We start from the raw sequence: 24,597 nt of genomic DNA on the forward strand, positions 1-24,597 counted from the left end.
AGCAAAGGAAACCATAAACAAGACCAAAAGACAACCCTCTGAATGGGAGAAAATATTTGCAAATGAAGCAACTGACAAAAGATTAATCTCCAAAATTTACAAGCAGCTCATGCAGCTCAATAACAAAAAAACAAACAACCCAATCCAAAAATAGGCAGAAGACCTAAATAGACATTTCTCCAAAGAAGATATACAGACTGCCAACAAACATATGAAAGAATGCTCAACATCATTAATCACTAGAGAAATGCAAATCAAAACTACAGTGAGATATCATCTCACACCAGTCAGAAGGGCCATCATCAAAAAATCTAGAAACAATAAATGCTGGAGAGGGTGTGGAGAAAAGTAACACTCTTGCACTGCTGGTGGGAATGTGAATTGGTTCAGCCACTATGGAGAACAGTATGGAGGTTCCTTAAAAAACTACACATAGAACTACCATATGACCCAGCAATCCCACTACTGGGCATATACCCTGAGAAAACCGAAATTCAAAAAGAGTCATGTACCAAAATGTTCATTGCAGCTCTATTTACAATAGCCCGAAGATGGAAACAACCTAAGTGCCCATCATCGGATGAATGGATAAGGAAGATGTGGCACATATATACAATGGAATATTACTCAGCCATAAAAAGAAACGAAATTGAGCTATTTGTAATGAGGTGGATAGACCTAGAGTCTGTCATACAGAGTGAAGTCAGAAAGACAAAGACAAATACCGTATGCTAACACATATATATGGAATTTAAGAAAAAAAATGTCATGAAGAACCTAGGGGTAAGACAGGAATAAAGACGCAGACCTACTGGAGAACGGACTTGAGGATATGGGGAGGGGGAAGGGTGAGCTGTGACAGGGCGAGAGAGAGTCATGGACATATACACACTAACAAACGTAAGGTAGATAGCTAGTGGGAAGCAGCCGCATGGCACAGGGATATTGGCTCGGTGCTTTGTGACAGCCTGGAGGGGTGGGATAGGGAGGGTGGGAGGGAGGGAGACTCGAGAAGACATATGGGAACATATGTATATGTATAACTGATTCACTTTGTTATAAAGCAGAAACTAACACACTATTGTAAAGCAATTATACCCCAATAAAGATGTTAAAAAAAAAAAAAAGAAGCAGAGTGACTCCCACTAATATTTGGGTAACTGAAGGAACAATTATATGTCTGCCCTTTGTATTGTCCTGTGGGAACTGCTGTGTCATAAAGTGAAACAAACAGCAAAGAAACAGCAGAACCTGGAGAGGTCTCAAGATAAGCACCAGTTCTGACATCCAATGTCTTCTGTGTCCAGTGCACTAAGGCTGGTCCTTAAAAATTAAATACTAGCAATACTAACAATGGGTCCCTAATTCATAACAGACCAACATACAAAGGAAGAGTCAACATTTCCCCCCAAGTATTGGAGGTAATAACAGAAAGAAATCATTTGCTAAGAAGGATAGGACAGACACACCACAAAAATTACCCCATCAGTGAATATTATACCCAACTAATGATTTTTCTTTGTGTTGAAAAATATCATTTTCTCAGTATTAGCACCAAGGAAAGCAGAAGCATCTGGATGAAACTGAATTAAAAGTTCTCCTCTACAATATTTAATTGGCATACATGAGTGCATATATATATGACAGTGAGTTGTGTGTGTGTGTGTGTATATAATGAAGGAAGAAAATATGAAAAGGTTTAACTATTGCCCATGATATTTGATTTGACTGATAATATTTTGTGATATATCTCAAAAAAATGGATGCCTTTTAAATATTAATTCTATAATAGAAATTTAAAGATGAATGATCCTACTCTATGGTTACTATAATCCACTTATAATATATGTAATTTAATTCTGTGGATGAAATTATGGAAATATAAATTTAACCCAAAACCTATTCTGTATTTCAGAAGGGGATAGGCAGAAGTCTATTTCCCCTTAGCACCAACCAAAAAGCACAAGATAAAATAGTTGCATAAGTAGTACCCATAATTCTCAATTATTTTTTGAGCAGTGTTTTTGCAAGTGACAATTTCCATAGAGTCAAGGTGAGAAAGGAAAAGAGGTAGAATTCAGGGCTGTAGCCTCTATTTTCCATTCAAGGACTAACCTGCAATGTTTCTTCTGTTCAGAGTCATTTGGAGTTGGCTGGACTATGGAAAACTCTGAAAGTTACAGCTGCTGACCCATCCAAGAGAACATAGAACCCCTGACCTGATTGGATGGATTTTCCTACCAGCATTGATGAGACCCATTCTACAATCTTCTTGTGAGTAAAACTTTCTGAGTAAAGGAATTCATATTTCTTTCCCTTAAAAATAAATTTTTTTTTAATTTAACAGCAGACTTAAGAATTTCTCAGGTGTATGAAATATTCCTAGTTAATAAAAACTATGTAATTACTTTCAGTTTACTCTGGAGCCATAGAATTATAATCCCTACAAATGTTTGAAATTTATAAAGGAATACAAATGTTTCTGCTAATTTATGATTTCTATGGTGTAAAAGTAAGATGTGGGTTTCTGGAGAGGAAATCCTAGACAGGTGGTTTTTCCATTTGGCATGATACCTAAAACTTGGTTGGGAACCTGCGTTGTAGAAGGTGAAGAGTAATGCTTCTTCAGGAAAGTTTGCAGCTTCGGTCTTTAAAGTGCCCCATGACAATCCAGCAACTGGTGATGGCTGCGAAAATGTAACACTGGTGACACACTGAATACCAGAAAGCAGAGGAACTTCTGCACTCGCTCTGATATAGAAGTGGGAATTTTGATTAATTTCTGTCATTTATTTGAAAGCACGGTATATCAGATGGCACTGGTTTTTATTTTAACTTGGAATTTTCATATTTCCAAATGGGACAACACTTGTGATAGGATAGTCAATCTGATATGATTGGCAATATATTGATCTGCTAGTCTAAGAAATGGATTCCCTTTACATTAAGGTCACTTAAATTCACGGGTGTCAATATCAACGAGAAGAGAAAATTCAATTGTTTGAATTCTCAAAACTGAAGGTTGTAGTTAAAAAGCGACTAATACACTGCTAATGAATTATTTTTATTAGTGATAGATAGGAATGAGTTTTTAATAGAATAGAATATTGAACAATAATTTTGTTTAGTGTAGGTATACTGTGTGTGTAATGTCATTTTTTTTTCTCAAGTTGCTCTATCAATGGGTGGTAAGAAGACTATTTTTGTGTAACAGTGCAGGAGACAAAATGCAAAGAAGTGCATGAGTACCTGTCTTATTGTATATGATTGTATTTAATATACATTTAATATTTAATATAATATAATTAATATAATTATAATATAATATAATTAATTATATATAATTATATTAATATATTAATATATTAATATATATTAATTATATATAATTATAATATAATTAATTATATATAATTATATAATTATATATATTATAATTAATATAATATAATTAATTATAATTAATATAATTATAATATAATATAATAATAAATATAATATACATTATATTATATTTAATTTATATAAATATAATTTAATTTATATACATTTAATATAAATTTAATATACATTAATATAAATAATGTCTACTGATGTTACCAGAAATGCGATATCTAGGTCTTTAGCTCCTTGGCCCTTACATACATCTTTACACTTCTCTTCCTTTCACCTCCCTATCGTACTTCCACGATATGTTCGTTAGATTAATTATATCAGTTATTCTCTTTTGTTAAAAAAAGATGTAGCTCAGCCAAGAGCTGTATTGTGAGTACAATTCCTGTTTCTTATAACATCTTCATTCTGCAGTTTACAAGTTTATTTTCTGTGGCTTTCTCTAAACCTATCACACACTCAACCTGAAACTCTGAACTGAAACCTCTTCTCAAGATATACAAACATATTAGTAATCCCTGAATTTCATCTAGAAGCTGTCTGTCCCTTTCAGGTTCAGTTTCCCACTGTTACAAGCCTTTGGGAACCTCAACTCCTTGTAGGTTCCACTCACCAGGCTAATAATATTGTTAGTATCCCCTAACTAATGAATGATTTAATGAAATCGTTCATTAAACGATTGAGCTATCTGTGATAAATTTTTTCCCACTTTTCTGATGAATGGAATCTATTTTTAAAACTGAAAAGCTCTTCTTAAAATCTTTACTTTTAGTTTTTTTTTTACCTTTTTCGTAATTTAGGTAAGTAAATAAACTCTCTTAATGTTTTTAGTTTCCTCATCTAAGTCCTGGGATAATAATAAATGTAAGCTATTTGGAAAAATGCCTGGCTCGTAAAAGTGCCACACACAAAAACTACAGCAGAACTGTATTTCAACCTTCATTGTTTTAAATACATTATCTTATCTTTTACAATAATTGGAAAGAAAACAATTTTTCCTCTCCAGATTCAGATTTCAAATATTCCACTTTTCATTTGTAAAGGTGATTTTATATAATTTTCCACCTTTTTTCTTAGTTACCATATATCTGAGAAGGCTTAGTTTTACACTAGAGGAATATCCTAAGAGATTGTTCAAGGTGTTTGGGGCAAGATCTTATTGTGTACCACAGATATGAAGTTAGAAAAGATTGTCTTTTCTATCCAACTAATTGGATAAATGGATATGAGAAAATTGTGCGCTCTTACAGTTCTTCCACTTGTTTAAATTCTAGTAAGTACCAGGTATTTTGTGGGGAGTTTTCTGAAGGAGGTAACGCTTTCACTATGGCTTAAAGACTGATAAAGTTAAGAAAATAAATACTCTAAATATTACATAATTTTCACTAAATCCTTTCCATTTAAAGACAAAAATTATGGCTCAATAAAATGCATTTATTCTAATGGACAGAGTCCATTAGTCTATAAATCAGTCATTAACTTAAGGTTCAAGTGTTCATGACTGATCCATGAAGTGCTCAGAGCAGGATGCAAGTCTGGAGGGTCTCCTAGGCTTGTCTCATTTCTATTTCTAGCTCCTCAGTTGCACATTCAGTCCATGGCCATCAGGACCCTTCTTAGAAGGTAGCTATGCTCTGGAATCCTGTGGAGTGTTACTGTTTTAGAGAAGATTAGATTCACAGCAAAATTGAGTAGAACGTACAGAGAGTTCCCATATACCTCCTGCCTCCTCCAAATAAACACACACACAGTATCCCGCATCATCATACACTGTACCAGAGTGGTGTATTTATTCCAATTGAAGAACATACACCGGCACTTCGTTATCACCTAAAGTCCATGGTTTTACGTTAGTGTTCACTCTTGGTGTTGTATATTCTGTAGGTTTTGACTGATGTATAGTGAACATGTGGAATCATGTATCCACCTTTATAATATACAGAAGAGTTACACTGCCCTAAAAACCTTTTGTGATCACCTATTCATTAGTACCCCCAGCCTCAACCCTTTGCAACCACTGATTATTTTACTGTCATCATATTTTTACTTTTTCCAGAATGTCCTATAGTAGGGCTCATGAAGCATGTAGATTTTTCAGATTAGCTTCTTTCACTTAGGGATATGCACTCAAGTATATGTCATGTGTCTTGATGGCTTCATGGCTCATTTCTTTTTAGCACTGAATACTATTCCATTGTCTGGATGTACCAGAATTTCTTTATCCATTCACCTACCTAAGGACATCTTGGTTGCTTTCAAGTTTTGACAATAATGAGCAAAGCTGCTATAAACATCGCTGTGCAGGTTTTTTTTTTTTTTTTTTAATGAATACGGGTTTTCAACTGATTTGGGCAAATACAAAGGAGCATGATTACCGAATTACATGGTAAGAGGATATTTAGTTTTGTAACAAACTGCCTTATTGTCTTTCAGAATGCCTGTACTAGTTTGCATTCCCATCAGCCATGAATCAAAGTTCCTGATTCTCCACATCCTCTCAGTATTCAGTGATGTCCTTGTTTTGGGAATTTGACCATTCTTATACATGTGTTGTGGTATCTCATTGCTATTTTAAAGCCCTTTCCTTTTCAAGCATTTTAATTTTTAAAGTTCCCTTCGTTTTCTCTTATCCTATGCCCCTTGAGTGAGTAGCCAGTCTTTAGTTTTGTTCATTTGTAGTTAAAACAAGCTGTGGTGAGGTTGATTGGAAGGCATGTTGGAACGGGGCCTGAGGATTTTTAATTGTATGAAAGGAGCTCTTAATGCTCAACATGAACCTCAACTCAGAATTTGGGCCTGTTTTCATTTACATTTTTAAAGGTAAATTAAATGATAGAAGGGACATATCCCAGGTAGGGTGTGCTTTTCTTGTGTATCACATAGCAGAGAACTTTTCTTTTTCTTTCTCTTCAGAAACATAGAAATCACACACACTGCAGGACTTCCAGAAATAACTCACCAGCTGAATCTTGAGAGTGAAGAAGCTGGAGATTTGCTGAGGTGTTTGAACTGCTGGGATGATATAAGTATCCCAAAGAACAAGAAATGGTGTTGCCTAAAGGCCAGGATGACAGGTCCAAAGAAGATATTGTGAAGTTATTGGAATATATGGTGAATAACATTCCATCCAATGACAGGCACGTGTTCAAAACAACCCAGTCACTGATGGACTGGGAAAAAGTAGCTTTTAAAGATTTTCCTGGGGAAATGTGCAAACTCAAATGGTTAGAAATTTCTTATAACTTGAGAAAGTTTTGCACTTTGAAAGAATTAGTCCTGGAAGCAAAGGAAAATGTTGACAATCCTTACAAATGCAGAAAACACAAGAAGCATCCTGATTTACCCAAGAAGCCCTTGACAGCTTACCTCTGCTTTTTCAAAAAGATGCGACTCCAGTACACCAAAAACACCCTAAGCTGAGCAACCAGGAGCTGACCAAGGTTCTGTCTGAGGAATACAAGAAGCTTCCAGAGCAGCTGAAGCTGAAATCTAGTCAAGATTTCTAGAAGGAGAAACAGAAGTTTAAGGAGAAAATGACTCTGTTCAGAGAACAGCACCCTGATCTGGTCCAGAGCTCCACGAAATCTGATGTCCCCAAAGGAAGCCAAATCAAAGTGCCAAAGAAGTTTCAGGGAAATGTGCAAAAAGTGGTCTCCCCCCAGAAACAGTTTATTCATGAAGAGCCCAAGAAGCCACCTATGAATGGCTATCACAAGTTCCACCAGGATTTGTGGTTGAGTAGGGAGCTGAAAGGGTTGCCCTGAGGGAGCACGTGGTAGAGATTAGTAGATGCTGGCAGCGTGTCCCACAGAACCAGAAGGAGCATTATAAGAAGGAGGCTGAGGAACTGCAGAAACAGTACAAGGTGGACCTTGATCTCTGACTCAAGAGTCTGTCTCCTGAAGAACATGCTTATTACAGAGAGACAACCTATTTGAAGCGTAAGAACATGAACATGATGGGAGGCCCTAATCCCAAGATTAGGAGGATGGATCTGCAGTCCCCATCATCAGGGAATCTGCAGGGAGGGCTTGGACTGGGCCAGGGGCTTCAGGCTCCAGAGACAGAATTATCAGATATGATTGGAGAATATTTTCCTGCCTCAGGGAGATCAGAGGAAAATAAGGAAGATGAACAAGAGGAGAAAGGCAGCAACTCCTCAGACCACAGCATTAGGTGAAGATGAAGATTGTGTCTGAGGACAGTGGCTGCAGCTCATCTACCTCAGGGGAATCCTCTGGCTCCAATTCCAGCTGAGCTTTTTTCACAACCTGAACAAAGAACTCCCCAGCAAAAGGCCATGCCATCTGGGCTTCCCTGGTGGTGCAATGGTTGAGAGTCCGCCTGCCGATGCAGGGGACACGGGTTCATGCCCCGGTCTGAGAAGATCCCACATGCCGCGGAGCGGCTGGACCCGTGAACCATGGCCGCTGAGCTTGCGCGTCCGGAGCCTGTGCTCTGCGACGGGAGAGGGCCCAACAGTGAGAGGCCCGCGTACCGCAAAAAAAAAAAAAAAAAAAAAAAGGCCATGGCATCTTCATCAAATGGAAGGGCTCTTCTCCCTGTGCCCTTTCATTGCCTTCTTTCTTTCCTTCCCTCTTCAATACAAAGTATGACCAGTTGGGAAAAAGACATCTCGTGCAGTAATTTCTGGTTCCTCTCTGTACCCCAAGTCCACCCCCAGAGACAGTCAATGCCATGAATACTCTTGGAATAAACAATGATCTGATTGGGCTGCCGTACACTCTGGACTAGGCTGAGTTTCCTGAACAGAGAAGTTTTATTTTCCTCACCTTCTGCTGCCAGAGCTGTGAGGGAGCCCCGAGGAGTCTGTGACTCCTCCCTTCTCTGTGATCCTGTCCCTTAGGACTTCTGCATGGGAACAGGGAATGGGAAGATTTGATTGACTGGAGGTAGGAGAGTTGCCTTTAAGAAGATTGTCAAGCTCCTGATGTCTCTCTCCCTGCTCTGTGAAGTGAGAAGTTGGCCCTTCCCTATCTTGCTAGTGGCAGGGGCATGCGAGCAGCAGCATTTCTATATGTATATTTATCGCTTAGCTGTCACTGAGATTGTTCTTACTGATTTCAAAAATTAGAAATTAATTTTTAGAACTTCATCATTTCCATTTGAATTAACTCCTCCTTAAAATCAGTCTCCTTTGACTCTTGGCACTAATTTTCCAGGCCATGTCTAAATTTATTTTGGTTCTGCTCCAATCCCTTCCTCATGCTCCGGGTTGTAAGTGAATAATGTTTTCACCATACACTTGATTTATTTGTATTACGTTATGAGTTTGTACGTGTTGTGTGTATAAGTATTTTAGTCCATAGGCTACTAAACTTTTTGGAATTAATGTACAAATATGACACTGCTTTTATTATTTTGGTTTACTGATATATATATATATATATATATATATGTTTAACATCCTTAGTGCAGTATAATTACTTTACAATGGTGTGTTAGTTTCTGCTTTACAACAAAGTGAATCAGCTATACATATACATTTATCTCTGTATACCCTCCTTCTTGCGTCTCCCTCCCACCCACCCTATCCCACACTTCTAGGTGGTCACAAACCACCGAGCTGATCTCCCTGTGCCATGCGGCTGCTTCCCACTAGCTATCTATTTTACGTTTGGTAGTGTATATATCTCCATGCCATTCTCTCACTTCATCCCAGCTGACCCTTCCCCCTCCCTGTGTCCTCAAGTCCATTCTCAACATCTGCGTCTTTATTCCTGTCCTGCCCCTATGTTCTTCAGAACCTTTTTTTTTTTTTTAAGATTCCATATATCTGTGTTAGCATATGGTATTTCTTTTTCTCTTTCTGACTTACTTCACTCTGTATGACAGTCTCTGGGTCCATCCACGTCACTACAAATAACTCAATTCCATTTCTTTTTATGGCTGAGTAATATTCCATTGTATATATGTGCTATTCCTCAGTTGATGGACATTTAGGTTGCTTCCATGTCCTGGCTATTGTAAATAGAGCTGCAATGAACATTGTGGTACATGTCTCTTTGTGCACTATGGCTTTCTGAGGGTACATGCCCAGTAGTGGAATCACTGGATCGTATGGTAGCTCTATTTTTAGCTTTTTGAGGAACCTCCATACTGTTCTCCATAGTGGCTGTATCAATTTACATTCCCACCAACAGTGCAAGAGTGTTCCCTTTTCTCCACACCCTCTCCAGCATTTATTGTTTCTAGATTTTTTGATAATGGCCACTCTGACTAGTGTGAGGTGATACCTCATTGTAGTTTTGCTTCCCATTTCTCTAATGATTAGTGACGTGGAGCATCCTTTCATGCGTCTGCTGGCAATCTGTATATCTTCTTTGGAGAAATGTCTATTGAGGTCTTCTGTCCATTTTTGGATTGGGTTTTTGTTTTCTGATTATTGAGCTGCATGAGCTGCTTGTATATTTTGGAGATTAATCCTTTGTCAGTTGCTTCATTTGCAAATATTTTCTCCCATTCTGAGGGCTCTCTTTTCCTCTTGTTTATGGTTTCCTTTGCTGTGCAAAAGCTTTTAAGTTTCATTAGGTCCCATTTGTTTATTTTTGTTTTTATTTCCATTTCTCTAGGAGGTGGGTCAAAAAGGATCTTGCTGTGATTTATGTCATAGAGTGTTCTGCCTATGTTTTCCTCTAAGAGTTTATAGTGTATGGCCATATATTTAGGTCTTTAATCCATTTTAATTTTATTTTTGTGTATGGTATTAGGGAGTGTTCGAATTTCATTCTTTTACATGTAGCTATCCAGTTTTCCCAACACCACTTATTGAAGAGGTTGTCTTTTCTCCATTGTATATTCTTGCCTCCTTTATCAAAGATAAGGTGACCATATGTGTGTGGGCTTATCTCTGGACTTTCTATCCTGTTCCACTGATCTATACTTCTGTTTTTGTGCCAGTACCATATTGTCTTGATTCCTGTAGTTTTGTAGTATGTTCTGAAGTCAGGAAGCCTGATTCCTCCATCTCCATTTTTCTTTCTCAAGATTGCTTTGGCTATTTGAGGTCTTTTTGTTTCCATAAAAATTGCAAAGTTTTTTTTCTAGTTCTGTGAAAAATGCCGTTGGTAGTTTGATAGGCATTGCCTGAATTTGTAGATTGCTTTGGGTAGTATAGTCTATTTCACAATGTTGATTCTTCCAATCCAAGGACATGGTATATCTCTCCATCTGTTTGTGTCATCTTTAATTTCTTTCATCAGTGTCTTATAGTTTTCTGCATACAGGTCTTTTGCCTTCTGAGGTAGGTTTATTCCTAAGTATTTTATTCTTTTTGTTGCAATGGTAAATGGGAGTGTTTCCTTGATTTCTCTTTCAGATATTACATCATTAGTGTATAGGAATGCAAGAGACTTCTATGCATTAATTTTGTATCCTGCTACTTTACCAAATTCATTGATTAGCTCTAGTAGTTTTCTGGTAGCATATTTAGGATTCTTTAAGTATAGTATCATGTCATCTGCAAACAGTGACAGTTTTACTTCTTCTTTTCCAATTTGGATTCCTTTTATTTCTTTTTCTTCTCTGATTGCTGTGGCTAAAACTTCCAAAACTATGTTGAATAAGAGTGGTGACAGTGGGCAACCTAGTCTTGCTCCTGATCTTAGTGGAAATGGTTTCAGTTTTTCACCTTTGAGAATGATGCTGAATGTGAGTTTGTCATATACGGCCTTTATTATGTTGAGGTAAGTTCCCTCTATGTGTACTTTCTGGAGTGTTTTTATCATAAATGGGTGTTGAATTTTGTTGAAAGCTTTTTCTGCATCTACTGAGATGATCATATTGTTTTTATCCTTCAATTTGTTAATATGGTGTATCACATTGTTTGATTTGTGTATATTGAAGAATCCTTGCATTCCTGGGATAAACCACACTTGATGATGTTGTATGTTCCCTTTAATGTGCTGTTGGATTCTGTTTGCTAGTATTTTGTTGAGGATTTTTGCATCTATGTTCATCAGTGATATTGGCCTGTAGTTTTCTTTTTTTGTGACATCTTTGTCTGGTTTTGGTATCAGGGTGATGATGGCCTTGCAGAATGAGTTTGGGAGTGTTCCTCCCTCTGTTATATTTTGGAAGAGTTTGAGAAGCATAGGTGTTATCTCTTCTCTAAAAGTTTGATAGAATTCACCTGTGAAGCCATCTGGTTCTGGGCTTTTGTTTGTTGGAAGATTTTTAATCACAGTTTCAATTCCAATGCTTATGATTGGTTTGTTTATATTTTCTATTTCTTTCTGATTCAGTCTCGGAAGGTTGTGCTTTTCTAATAATTTGTCCATTTCTTCCAGGTTGTCCATGTTATTGGCATAGAGTTGCTTGTAGTAATCTCTCATGATTCTTTGTATTTCTGCAGTGTCAGTTCTTACTTCTCCTTTTTCTTTTCCAATTCTATTGATTTGAGACTTCTCCCTTTTTTTCTTGATGAGTCTGGCTAATGGTTTATCAATTTTGTTTATCTTCTCAAGGAACCAGCTTTTAGTTTTATTGATCTTTGCTATTGTTTCCTTCATTTTTTCCCCATTTATTTCTGATCTGATCTTTATGATTTCTTTCCTTCTGCTAACTTTGGTTTTTTTTTGTTCTTCTTTCTCTAATTGCTTTTGGTTTAAGGTTAGGTTGTTTATTTGAGGTGTTTCTTGCTTCTTGATGTAGGATTGTATTGCTATAAATTTCCCTCTTAAAACTGCTTTTGCTGCATCCCATAGGTTTTGGTTTTCGTGTTTTCATGGTCATTTGTTTCTAGGTATTTTTTGATTTCCTCTTTGATTTCTTCAGTGATCTCTTGGTTATTTAGTAGTTTGTTGTTTAGCCTCCATGTGTTCGTTCCATGTTGCTTTTGGATGGAATGTCCTATAAATATCAATTAAGTCCATCTTGTTTAATGTATCATTTAAAGCTTGTGTTTCCTTATTTATTTTCATTTTGGTTGATCTCTCCATTGGTGAAAGTGGCATCTTAAAGTTCCCTACTATGACTGTGTTACTGTCTATTTCCCCTTTTATGGCTGTTAGCATTTGCCTTATGTATTGAGGTGCTCCTATGTTGGGTACATAAATATATACAATTGTTATATCTTCTTCTTGGATTGATCCTTTGATCATTATGTAGTGCCCTTCTTTGTCTCCAGTAATAGTCTTTATTTTAAAGTCTATTTTGTGTTACATGAGAATTGCTACCCCAGCTTTCTTTTGATTTCTGTTTGCATGGAATATCTTTTTCCATTCCCTCACTTTCAGTCTGTATGTGTCCCTAGGTCTGAAGTGTGTCTCTTGTAGACAGCATATATATGGGTCTTGTTTTTGTATCCATTCACCCACTCTATGTCTTTTGGTTGGAACATTTTATCCATTTACATTTAAGGTAATTATCGATATGTATGTTTCTATTATCATTTTCGTAATTGTTTTGGGTTTGTTATTGTAGGTCTTTTCCTTCTCTTGTGTTTCCTGCCTGGAGAAGTTCCTTTAGCATTTGTTGTAAAGCTGGTTTGGTGCTGCTGAATTCTCTTAACTTTTGCTAGTCTGTAAAGAAAATTTTAATGATGATAGAATACTTTTTCTGTGTATTAGCTATTTCACTCATGTATTTGTTCATTCATTTGCCTTATATTTATTTTTGTTATGTTCTAAGTGCTTCATTGGATCGTGGGAATATAGTAGTAAATAAGTCAAAGGCCATCCTTACTCTCTCATAATTTTCAGTCTGCAGTAAAAAGTATCTAGTAATTTGGGGAAAGTTTGTTGAACATTATGTGAGATGACATATGCTCAGAGAGTGTGTTATAAGAGGAACTATACTGGTCTGTGGAGTCAGGAAAAACTTTCTGGAAAAGCTGTTGATGAGCTGTGATGTGCTGAATGACCAGGGTTTAGAGAAAGTCTAAATGTTTGACAAAGAGAAAGAGTTTGACCAAATCTGTCAAATACATTTATCCAACCAAGTAGGTCACACTTGAAGAAAAAACTGAGCTATTCCTTTTGTTTACTATGCTGAGATATATACCACTTCATTCTTCTACCCCAATATGGTTCAACTATGGAAGAAAAAACACATTGCTTAAAATGTAAATGAACCTTATGATATGTAATTTTTATTTTAATACAAATATTATTTTTTAAAAAGAATATTGATTATATTCTAGAAATGCTTGATAAAAAAATTTTTATTAATAGATCATTTAATTAACAAATTTATACATTCAACATGGTTATGCCATTTTATAAACATACCATCATTATGTTCCATTAAATTACAATAGGCTCAGAGACAGTCAAGTATCATCCTGTAGCCTCACATGAGGTCTCAGGACAGTAACTTCCTCCGACGAAAAGTTCATCTAATAAATGGTCATGGAACTTGACTATTCATGGAGACCTAAGGCAAAGGAAAGGCTTCAGAGGGGAGGAAAAGAATGAAGGAAAGAAAGTATATATGAGGGAACCTCTGCAAACATCATAGAAGCTCACAATTCCATTGTCATAATCCAGAAACACTCCAATCCCACCCAGAGGCCTTTGCACATACTGAATTAAGGGTGGGGAGTTCGTGGACAGAATATAATGATTGTTCACTTTCATAGAAGATAGCAAAAATGCTTCTTCAGAATCAATACTGATAACAGTATTGCTTGTCAAGATATCTTTACAGACTCCCAGAATCCAGTTCGAGGAGTGTGTCACATCCACCTCCCAGTAATGCCTTCCGGAGGTGAAGGCCACAGCTCCCCAGGCCACAAAACTCTCTGCACCCTGGAGCTCTCTGGACACACCATGATGGTCATCTCCATATATCATAGTTGTATCATCCTCAGAAAGGCTCACATTGTGAATGGTCGTTTTCTGACTCAGAACGTTATCCACTGCAGAAACAGCAAAAATGTGGTCAACAAGTGGGATTTCCATGGCCTGAGAGGCAGAGGCTCTCTACCCAATGAGTCTTTTCATTTTCCCTCCTCCAAGGAAATACAAAAGGAAGACAAAAGGGAGTTCAGACTGGCTCTTCTGTGAAGAACAAGAGTTATAACTATCTCTACAGCACATAGAAACACCTCAAATCATATAGAAAAAGAAAAAATCATACAGACATATCATGAACTCTGTGAAGTCTGATTTAATGTCAAATTCTTGATAGTTTATTTCAGGACACATAAAATTTTATTTTTTTCTTTAGAAAACTTTTCTTGTGTCTTTTGTCTTTAACACTGTTTAATATATAGAGAGCATTTTCATATTATGTGCGTATTTGTTGGGCTAGAGTCTCTACCTAGCAAGTTTTCAAAGCAAAAATGTTGATAGAAATCCATCAATGAATAGTTTGGAAGCTTCTAAAAGCATGTTATGACTAACCATGTTCACATATCCCTCACCTTTCAATTATTTTGAGATTGATCTAACAGCACTACAATGATTCTGCCTAAGCCAATTGTAGTCTATTTTGTCAAAAGTTAGTAATTATAGAAATAAGAAATATTCTTTGTATAATGCATGATAAACAATTGTAATATAGAACAAATTAAAACCAGCAATGCCATATATAACCTTTCAAGAGTGAAATAAACTGAATAAACATACAACATTAACTGCTACTCTGAGAACTAAATATTCTGTTCTTTATAACTAGCTGATCAATCCAGTTGCTCTCTTCTTGCTCAGCCTATTTCAGATGTAACTAAAAATATGTATCTTGCTTTGCATTTGCAGTAAAATATAGGTTGCAAAGTTCAGCCTTGTTCTTTGTAGCATGACTGTATTGGCAGAAAAGATATAACAACTTTGGAAAGTCATGTACTAACTTCATGTCAGAAAAAATAAAATCAAAGAAGACTCCTTCCCAAGAACCATCAAAGAAATGGAGGCCTGATCACCAAAGTGCTGACTCTTACCTCTGAAGCTGTTCAGCATGTCTAGGATTCCAGTGACAGGCCAGGAAGTGAGCTCTGGGTTCACTGGCTGAGGCTTTTGCATCTGTACCAAATCAGTCCTGTAAAAAAATGATATCAGTTACACTTCAGGGCCAAAGGTTAATCACACAACCATTACAAAAGAAGCCATTTATTATATTTTTTTATTGGAGTATAGTTGCTTTACAATGTTGTGTTAGTTTTTGCTGTACAGCAAAGTGAATCAGCTATATGTGTATATATATCCCCTCTTTTTTGGATTTCCTTCCCATTTAGGTCACCACACAGCACTGAGTAGAGTTCCCTATGCTATACAGTTGGTTCTCATTAGCTATCTATTTTATACATAGTAGCGTATACATGTCAATCCTAATCTTCAAAAGAAGCTATTTTTAATCCTAGATATTTCATCAGAATTCTCCCATTTTTGGTTAATTGTGCATTCATTATATTCTACACTCTTGGGATTAAAAAAATATGTTACCTTACTTTTTTTCAAAATATAAATTATATCCGTTTTCAAATTCCCCGTTCATTTTAGTCATTATTCCATTTCTAGAAATTTTGAGGTTTGTTTACTCGCTCTATTCAATCTCAGGTGATGCAAAGATCCTGGGCATTTTACGGAGAGCACAAATTCAGGCAAAGCTTTTGTACTTCAGTCAGCAAGTAGTCACCAAAAGGAAGAGTACACTGAACCAGACAGCTTTGCTCTTGTCAGCACAGCGAGGGAATTCAATTCCAGCCTGACTACCCTTGTCCTGAAAGTACAACTTCCCAGTGTGCACCAGGAAGCCATTCCCTCTGAGGTCCAGCTTACAAGGGGGCTTTCAGTGATGGAACAGGTTGAGTCACTGCTACTTCTAGGAGCAAAATCACAGCCCCTCTTCCCACTCTTAGGGAATCTACCTCTGTCCAGTATTATTCACCTTCCAACTCACTCAGGTAGGTTCTTCCTCTATTGCAACTGAGAAAATTTCGTTCAGTACGTTTTACTGTGGTAAGGCTAGAGAGGTGGAACAAAGTCCAGAATGTCAGAAGCCTTTTAGGTATATTTGAAATCAACCAAATGAGCAGGAAACTTCTGAGACCAAGGAGTAGGAGTCCTTCAGAACTCTTTCAAAATAAAACAGAAAATAGCCACAAAAACAATGTTAATAGCTCAAAAAATGTACAGTCCACCTGCCATTTGTTAGGATTCCACACCTGTGGATTCAATCATGATTTGAAACTGTGAAATCTGAATGAAAAATATTCAGAAAAAAAATCAGGAAATTTCAAAAAGTAAAACTTGAAAATGCCGCACACCAGGCAACTATTTACATAGCATTTAATTTACATTATAATAGGTGTTAGAAGTAGTCTAGAGATGACTTAAAGGATACTAGAAAATGTTTGTGAGTTATTTGTACATACTATGTCATTTTGTATAAGGGATTGTACATCCTCAGATTTAGGTATGGGGGAGGGCTTGGAACCAAATCCTCATGGTACTAAGGGATGACTGTACATTTACTTCATCAAAAAGACAGAAACATTCTCAGAAATCAGAAATCTTTAGTGTAAACTCACCTTTCCAATACATTGCCCAAGTTCTGCAAGGGAAAAAGAAATGATGATGTTAATCATCAGGGTTCTGTCCTTTTGCATCTTCTTTAGTATTTTTGTTTATTCCTTTCATTAAGGTATTTATTCTCTGATTCTTCTCTAAGGAACAATTAGAGGTTATCTTAATAACAGAGCCTAAACTAAAACATGATGGACTTAGTCAAGATGCATTACAGAAGGAAGAAGGCCAGGAAGAGTCTGTGTTATGATGCAACAACATCTAGGTCTCCAATGTCACTCAGTGCCCTGTCCTATTCCCAAGGAGAGATCTCATTTATGATAACAATTAAAGCAAAACAGAGGACCATACAAAATGAATTATAGAATACATTGAAATTGATTACCAGTTCTAATTTTTTCTAGACAATGGGCAAAACCTCAATGTATTCAGTAAGTATGGGATAACAGAGTGACAAGGGATTAAGGGAACATATATTGAAAATTATTCCAACAAAGTTAACTTTTCCTGGCTACAGAATTTTGCTGGCTTTGGATAATCAGTGTGGAGAGTCCCCCTGATCACACCGAAATAATTTTGTCCTATGTTAGCTAGTGAAAGGATTAAAAAAAAAAAACTCCCAAAAATTACCAGGCTATGAGAAATAAGGGATTGGACAAGTAAGATAATGGGAGTCAAGGAGCATCATCCCTTAGCTGAGATAAGAGTATATGCAGGTAACATTTCAATGTCATGGCAACAGTGCCCAGAATAGTACTTCTATCTCTGAGGATGGAACCTCCCTTCTCACCTGGAGCAGCTCCAAGTCGGGCTTGTGGCACATCTCAGTCAGCTCTCTGTACATTTCTTTCAGACTTTCTTTCTGTTGAGTCATTCTGAATTCACTCTCCCTGAGTTGCTGAAGAGTCTCCTTCGCTTCTTCCTCCAGCGCCTCCAGATGGAGTTGCTCCTGCTTCTGGAGAAACAGGTGGATCATCTGATACTGAACTTTGATCATCACCTTCCTTATGGCCGCATAGTTCTGCAGAGATAGTGGATTCAAAGAATCACTCATCCTCATTCTCAACAGAAAACGTCAAACATTATTTCCTTACTGTCATCAGGAAAGCTCTTGACAAACTTTCTACCTCACACCTCAAAGGGTCCTTCCTGTCCATCCTTCTCTATATTCCTAGTTTCTTTCCCCGTTTAAATCAAGCCATCCGAAGGATCCCAGTTTTTCTCCCTAGGAGGTTTCTTCAGGGTTCCTAGTCCATTATTTATTTTTTCTCTTACCTGAATCTTCTTTTCTTTTTGTTCCTTTGCCTGACTTTTCTAAATATATTTTTAAGTATGTAAACCCCATATTGTACAGTTTAAAAAACATTCTTTATTTTTCCTCTAGGCACTACTCTATTCCTCTCCTCTCCTTTAGAGTCACACTGAGTGCAATGTTCTCTTATCATCCATATCTAAGAAAGTTTACCCAAATCTTCAAAATTTGGACTATGAATAATTTTCATGCCCTGGTTTTCCCATATACTAGCAATATTTGAAATAGCTTGTATGGGCCTGTATATTTGTGATCACTGATATGTCATTTGAAACCACTACTTCTCCAGGGAAGAGACCACTGTCCTTTAACTGGGAACTTAAACTGAGCTAAAAGTCTAAGCTAGAATTATGTCAATATTCATACAAATGAAAAGGAACATTTTCATCCTTACCTCTAATGACAGAGTTTTGTGAGTTTCCAGATTCAGATGGTTTTGCATTTCTTGTGTCATTTTCCATAAAGAGCCCATTCTCTTTAGAAGTTTCTCCTGGAAAATACCCATAAGCTTTAGTGACACAGATGATGATACTGTAAATTTCATCCCCTTAATTATGAGCAAAGGGAGTCATTGAAAAACCGGTAATTGTGATTTAAAATGAAGTGATAAGATTTTTCCACATTAATCTAGTCTGATTCTAATATTTTGAATATCAGAAATGACAGAGACGTATCCTAGAAAATTGGGGGAACTTTACAGATGATGGAATCCATTTCCTAAGAAATTGAGACTCATATATTTATATAACCTGACTGAGAAAGCCTCAAGCTCACATCAGAAGCCAGTATGCCTGGTGCTGCCACATGCCCCAGGATGCAGCATTTCCACATGTTTGGACAATTGGGCAACAACATTGAAATGATACATTTCTATCTTGGGACCCACACTGAAAAATCTCCACCTCGACCATCTCCATCCCCATCAACTTCATTATTATCCTCATCTTTCTCTCTGATTTAGGAGCCTGTAGGTTCCTAACTGCTTTAGAAACATCACCTACCCGGTATTCCTCAGCAGCCCATTGTATTGGACTGTGGCTGTGAGCTGCATGCTCTGGGGACTCAGAGCAGGGGCCACAGAGCAGGGTCTTGTCAACCTCACAGAAGAGTCCTTTGGCTTCTTTGTGTGTCAAGCAGATCTGCGCCTCCAAGCTGTTGGTTTGTTTAGCTGCGTCCTGTCTGGCGAGGGAAGCCAGCCTCTTGAGTACAATATTGGTTTGGAAATCTGGCTTCTCTGATAGTCCCCTGCACTCAGGGCAGCTCTTTGGAGTCTGGTCTTCCTCCCAGCAGAGGTACAGGCAGGGACGGCAAAAGCTGTGCCCACAGTCTATGGTGACGGGGTCTATGAAGTAGTTCATACAGACGGAACAGGTTAGTTCATTCTGGAAAGCTTGCAGGAATCCTTTGGGATCCATGTTTCTAGAAATTAAAGAGAAAGAACAAGAGTAATCATTCTAGTGATCATTCTTTTACCCTGATTAGATAAAAAACAAAACAAAAAACAGCCTTTGGACAAAGCTTGTCTGCTTGAACTCTATCTGATTTACCTATTTGCTTACCCCCAGTACAAACCTAGAAGTGGTGAATACAGACAGATTGGGTTCATGCTATAACACAAATGATGAAATTAGAGAAGAGACTACCTAGCAACTTTATTGTTTAAAATAAGCCATGGTCTCAATCATACCTAAATTACATGGAAAAGCTTAAATATTAGAGCAAAGGCTAAGAGACAGGATGACACCAGAGTACTTTTTAATAGATGATTGGTGCAGAAGCACAGAGAGAATCTCAATCTCTTTCTCTCTCTCCATGACTGGTACCCATACATGCACACACTTCATCGCTATGCTAATGGTCTCTATGCCTCATATCTCCCAAGTGACAGATACCCTTTTCCAAAGACAAAATTGTTTACATATAATTTAAGCTTGTTCATTTAATCAATGTTGACTGAAATTTTGGAGTCCTAAAACTATAAAAAGTTGAGTATTTGCTTCCAACTTAAATAGCAAAACTCCTCCTCTCAAGGAAAAAGTATACTATTTCTAGCTCAGGAAAACATTTTTTCCCAGTCTTTTCAGACAATCAGAGCACCTTCACATTTCAAACTGATGAATGTTCAAGCTACAACGATAATCAGTAAAAATCAAAATTTAAAACCAACCACCCCCCAAAAACATTATAATTTTCACAGCAATTTCCTCTCTACACTAGAATATCCAGAGATGCAATTGATGGAGGCATGACCATAGACCTGTGTTATTGATATTTTCTTATATGATCAATGTCGCTTCTTGGAAGTCCCTACCAGGTGATTGGATCTAGTCTGAATACATTTCAACTCTAGACTGCAAACTGAAGGCTTTCAACAGGTAGCAAATAAGACCTTAAAAAATGTATCATAATTAGTTCAATACATTTAACTCATGTTGATCTGTACAAAGACCATGTAATGTCTACATTACATTCAGCATTTTAGGTGTTTTATGTGCTCCATAGATACATATAAATGGGAAAATTTAAGACCTAAAAACATCTAATACCACATAAAGTAATGAAATAAAAAGTATTAAATAACAATATTACAAATATCAATTTATTGCAATGGCTCTAGTTACAGATATTTTAAATATTGATGTCATTTTAAAAAAAACGAAGAAAACTACTTGTTTGCTTGGACAAGACCCAAGTAGGCCAAGAGGTAAATGAAAAGTATTTGCATAAGGGAAAGTAGGCATGAAGATATTTGCAATCAATTCCTTGCTTACCAGAGTCTACTGTGAGTGGTCTCACCTCTGGAAGCCTGGACGTCCTAGTAGCCTGTGGAGGTCAGGGTCAACAAGAACTCTCCAAAGCTTGGCAGCTACACACTCTCTCAGTCTACCTTGGAGAATCAGTCGCCTCTGGACAAAGGTGCTTTTTAAAGGATTAGACTCACTTGAGGCCACACCTACTTCCTGAAATTGGATACAACCTTCAGACAGGAAGGTGTGAAAACAGCTGATTGGGTTTGCAGCATATAGAAAACAACACTTGAGGGGTAAGACCCTAAAAGAATACAGACTTCCTTTAGGGTAAATGTAAGAAGGTTGACCCCACACAAGTTGTTTGAAAATACATTTGAACTGAAGAAATGATTTCATGAAATGATTTTTTATTCTTCAAGCAATGACTTCATAATTGTTAAAATGTATATTCTTACTCTACTTTTAAAATTTGTAATAGCTAATGATGTTTCTAGCCATTGTTTATCTGATTATGCTTGAAAATAAAACATTAATTGGAATAATTGACACACCTACACTATATACATTTCTCATAAAAAAGGGTAACTAGGCATTCAAATGTTGTTTAAATAATTGTATATATAATAATTGGTGAAATTAACTGTGCTAAGCTTTTTCTTACCTTTAATATTTTATGAGTACTGTGGAATAAGTGGTTTATGTCCAAATAAAATCTATTGTTTGGACTCATACATTTGTAAATTTTTTTTTTTGGGGGGGGTGGTACGCGGGCCTCTCACTCTTGTGGCCTCCCCGTTGCGGAGCACAGGCTCTGGATGCACAGGCTCAGTGGCCATGGCTCACAGGCCTAGCCGCTCCGTGGCATGTGGGATCCTCCTGGACCAGGACACGAACCCGTGTCCCCTGCATCGGCAGGCGGACTCTCAACCACTGTGCCACCAGGGAAGCCCCTGTAAATACTTTTAATCAGAATACTTTGTATATATTATGCATATAACATATACATCAATGGATATATTCATATTAAAATATAAATATAATGTAGTAACTACTTATACAATATTTATGTGAATAATTATCTTTAATAAAATGAATAAAGAAAATTGGTTTTTCGTGAGGTATAATTGACATATAACATTATATAAGATTCAGATCTACAAGCTGAATGATTTGTTATTCATATATATTATGAAATAATCACCACAATAAGTCTAGTTAACATTCGTCACACTACATAATTACAAATACTTTTTCTTGTGAAGAGAATTTTTTTTATAATGTTAATTTATTTATTTATTTTCTTATTAGTCATCCATTTTATACACATCAGTGTATACATGTCAAACCCAATCACCCAGTTCATCACCCCCACCCCCGACCGCTTTTTCCCCTTGGTGTCCATAGGATTGTACTCTACATCTGTGTCTCAATTTCTGCTCTGCAAACTGGTTCATTTGTACCATTTTCTAGGTTCCACATATATGCGTTAATACACAATATTTGTTTTACTCTTTCTGACTTACTTCATTCTGTATGATAGTCTCTAGATCCATCCACATCACTACAAATAACCCAATTTCTTTCCTTTTCATGGCTGAGTAATATTCCATTGCATATATGTACCACAACTTCTTTATCCATTTGTCTGTCGATGGGCATTTAGGTTGCTTCCATGACCTGGCTATTGTAAATAGTGCTGCAATGAACATTGGGGTGCATGTGTCTTTTTGAATTATGGTTTTCTCTGGGTATACGCCCAGTAGTGGGATTGCTGGATCATATGGTCATTCTATTTTTAGTTCTTTAAGGAACCTCAATACTGTTCTCCATGGTGGCTGTATCAATTTACATTCCCACCAACAGTGCAACAGGGTTCCCGTTTCTCCATACCCTCTCCAGCATTTGTTGTTTGTAGATTTACATGTAGCTGTCCAGTTTTCCCACCACCACTTATTGAAGAGACTCTCTTTTCTCCATTGTATATTCTTGCCTCCTTTGTCATAGATTAGGTGGCCATAGGTTCATGGGTTTTTCTCTGGGCTTTCTATCTTGCACCATTGATCTATATTTCTGTTTTTGTGCCAGTAACCATACTATCTTGATTAAATGTAGTATCATTTGAAGGCAGGGAGCCTGATTCCTCCAGCTCTGTGCTTCTTTCTCAAGATTGCTTTGGCTATTCAGGGTCTTTTGTGTTTCCATACAAAATGTAAAGTTTTTTGTTCTAATTCTGTGAAAAATGCCAGTGGTAATTTGATAGGGATTGTATTGAATCTGTACATTGTTTTAGGTAGGATGGTCATTTTCACAATACTGATTCTGCAATCCAAGAACATGTTATATCTCTCCATCTATTTGTATCATCTTTGATTTTTTTCATCAGTGTTTTATAGTTTTCTGAGTACATGTCTTTTGCCTCCTTAAGTAGGTTTATTCCCAGGTATTTTATTCTTTTTGCTGTAATGGTAAATGGGAGTGTTTCCTTAATTTCTCTTTCAGATTTTTCATCATTAATGTATAGGAATGCAAGAGATTTCTGTGTATTAATTTTGTATTCTGCGACCTTACTAAATTCATTGATTAGCTCTAGTAGGCTTCTGATGGCATCTTTAAGATTTTCTATATATATTATCATGTCATCTACAAACAGTGACAGTTTTACTTCTTTTCCAGTTTGGATAACTTTTATTTCTTTTTCTTCTCTGATTGATGTGGCTAGGACTTCTAAGACTATGTTGAATAATAGTAGTGAAAGTGGACACCCTTTTCTTGTTCCTGATCTTAGAGGAAATGCTTTCAGTTTTTCACCATTGAGAATAATGTTTGCTGTGGGTTTGTCATATATGGCCTTTATTATATTGAGGTAGGTTCCCTCTATGCCCACTTTCACCCTGCAATATTTTAAACACTTTATTTTGAGGATCAAATGTGCAAAACAAATTTACTGAAGAAATGACTTAATATTTTCAGCTTTCATCTCAGATACCAGTTTCCACCTTACATTTTGGTGAGTGTCCATTGAAGTGGCTGTTTCTTTGAGAGGCTTCCTAAGCCAGCCTGAGATGGGACGGGTGGTAGGTGGAGAATACATACACATATGCATACTACACACACACATAATTGCTTTTGACTTTTATAAAAACTAGAAGCCAAAAAAAAAAAAAAGCCTTTATCCAAGAAATAGATCATGGTGAGCATAACAACAAAAAAAATTCCTATAAATGCAGAAAATCTTCAAATTCTGATATATAATTTTGAGTTGGTTAAACGAGTTTTAGATGAGGGATAGTCTTTTCATTTTCCCACCTGTTATGTATCAAGGTACGGCCTCTATCTTTCTTGTTCTGGGGGTTTAGTTCATAGCACAGTGCCTGACACACAGGGAGACTTCCACAGACATTTGTTTAATCAATGACGAGGGAAGAGCAGTTTTTGCAGCACTGCCCATATTCGTTGCAAGTTTTGACACCTTACTGGTGCTTGTAAGTGAAATCATCTTTTTCTAAATTGTCTTTCTAACAGCCCTTCACAGTACCCTGAACTCTGTGAGCATTTAATAAATTTGAATTTCAGTCACACTGTATTAGGAAGGCCGAAATGCATTCCATCCGGTTTCCAGTTCTGCTGAAATTAGCGGAGCTCGCCAGGTCCAGGA

The 24,597-nt window shown here is 36.8% G+C and overlaps 1 protein-coding gene and 1 pseudogene across 2 annotated transcripts; one reads left to right on the forward strand and one right to left on the reverse strand.

Annotated features, from left to right (window-relative positions):
• The first annotated feature begins 6,438 nt into the window (after positions 1 to 6,438).
• LOC309817805 (upstream-binding factor 1-like protein 1) lies at positions 6,439 to 7,573 on the forward strand (annotated as a pseudogene). The gene has a single exon. The product of its transcript is annotated as an upstream-binding factor 1-like protein 1 (transcript).
• A 6,205-nt stretch (positions 7,574 to 13,778) lies between these two features.
• On the reverse strand, positions 13,779 to 19,607 carry LOC309817806 (tripartite motif-containing protein 64C-like; the record flags this gene model as incomplete). The annotated part of the gene is made up of 6 exons (XM_082682093.1): positions 13,779 to 14,272; positions 15,296 to 15,393; positions 16,886 to 16,908; positions 17,671 to 17,901; positions 18,587 to 18,682; positions 19,194 to 19,607. The coding sequence occupies 6 exons, from the start codon at positions 19,605 to 19,607 to the stop codon at positions 13,779 to 13,781; spliced, it is 1,356 nt and encodes a 451-aa protein (XP_082538219.1).
• Positions 19,608 to 24,597: the final 4,990 nt, after the last annotated feature.

Source organism: Grampus griseus (genome assembly GCF_964374135.1).
Source record: "Grampus griseus genome assembly, contig: HAP1_SCAFFOLD_299, whole genome shotgun sequence".
Lineage (NCBI taxonomy): Eukaryota > Metazoa > Chordata > Mammalia > Artiodactyla > Delphinidae > Grampus > Grampus griseus.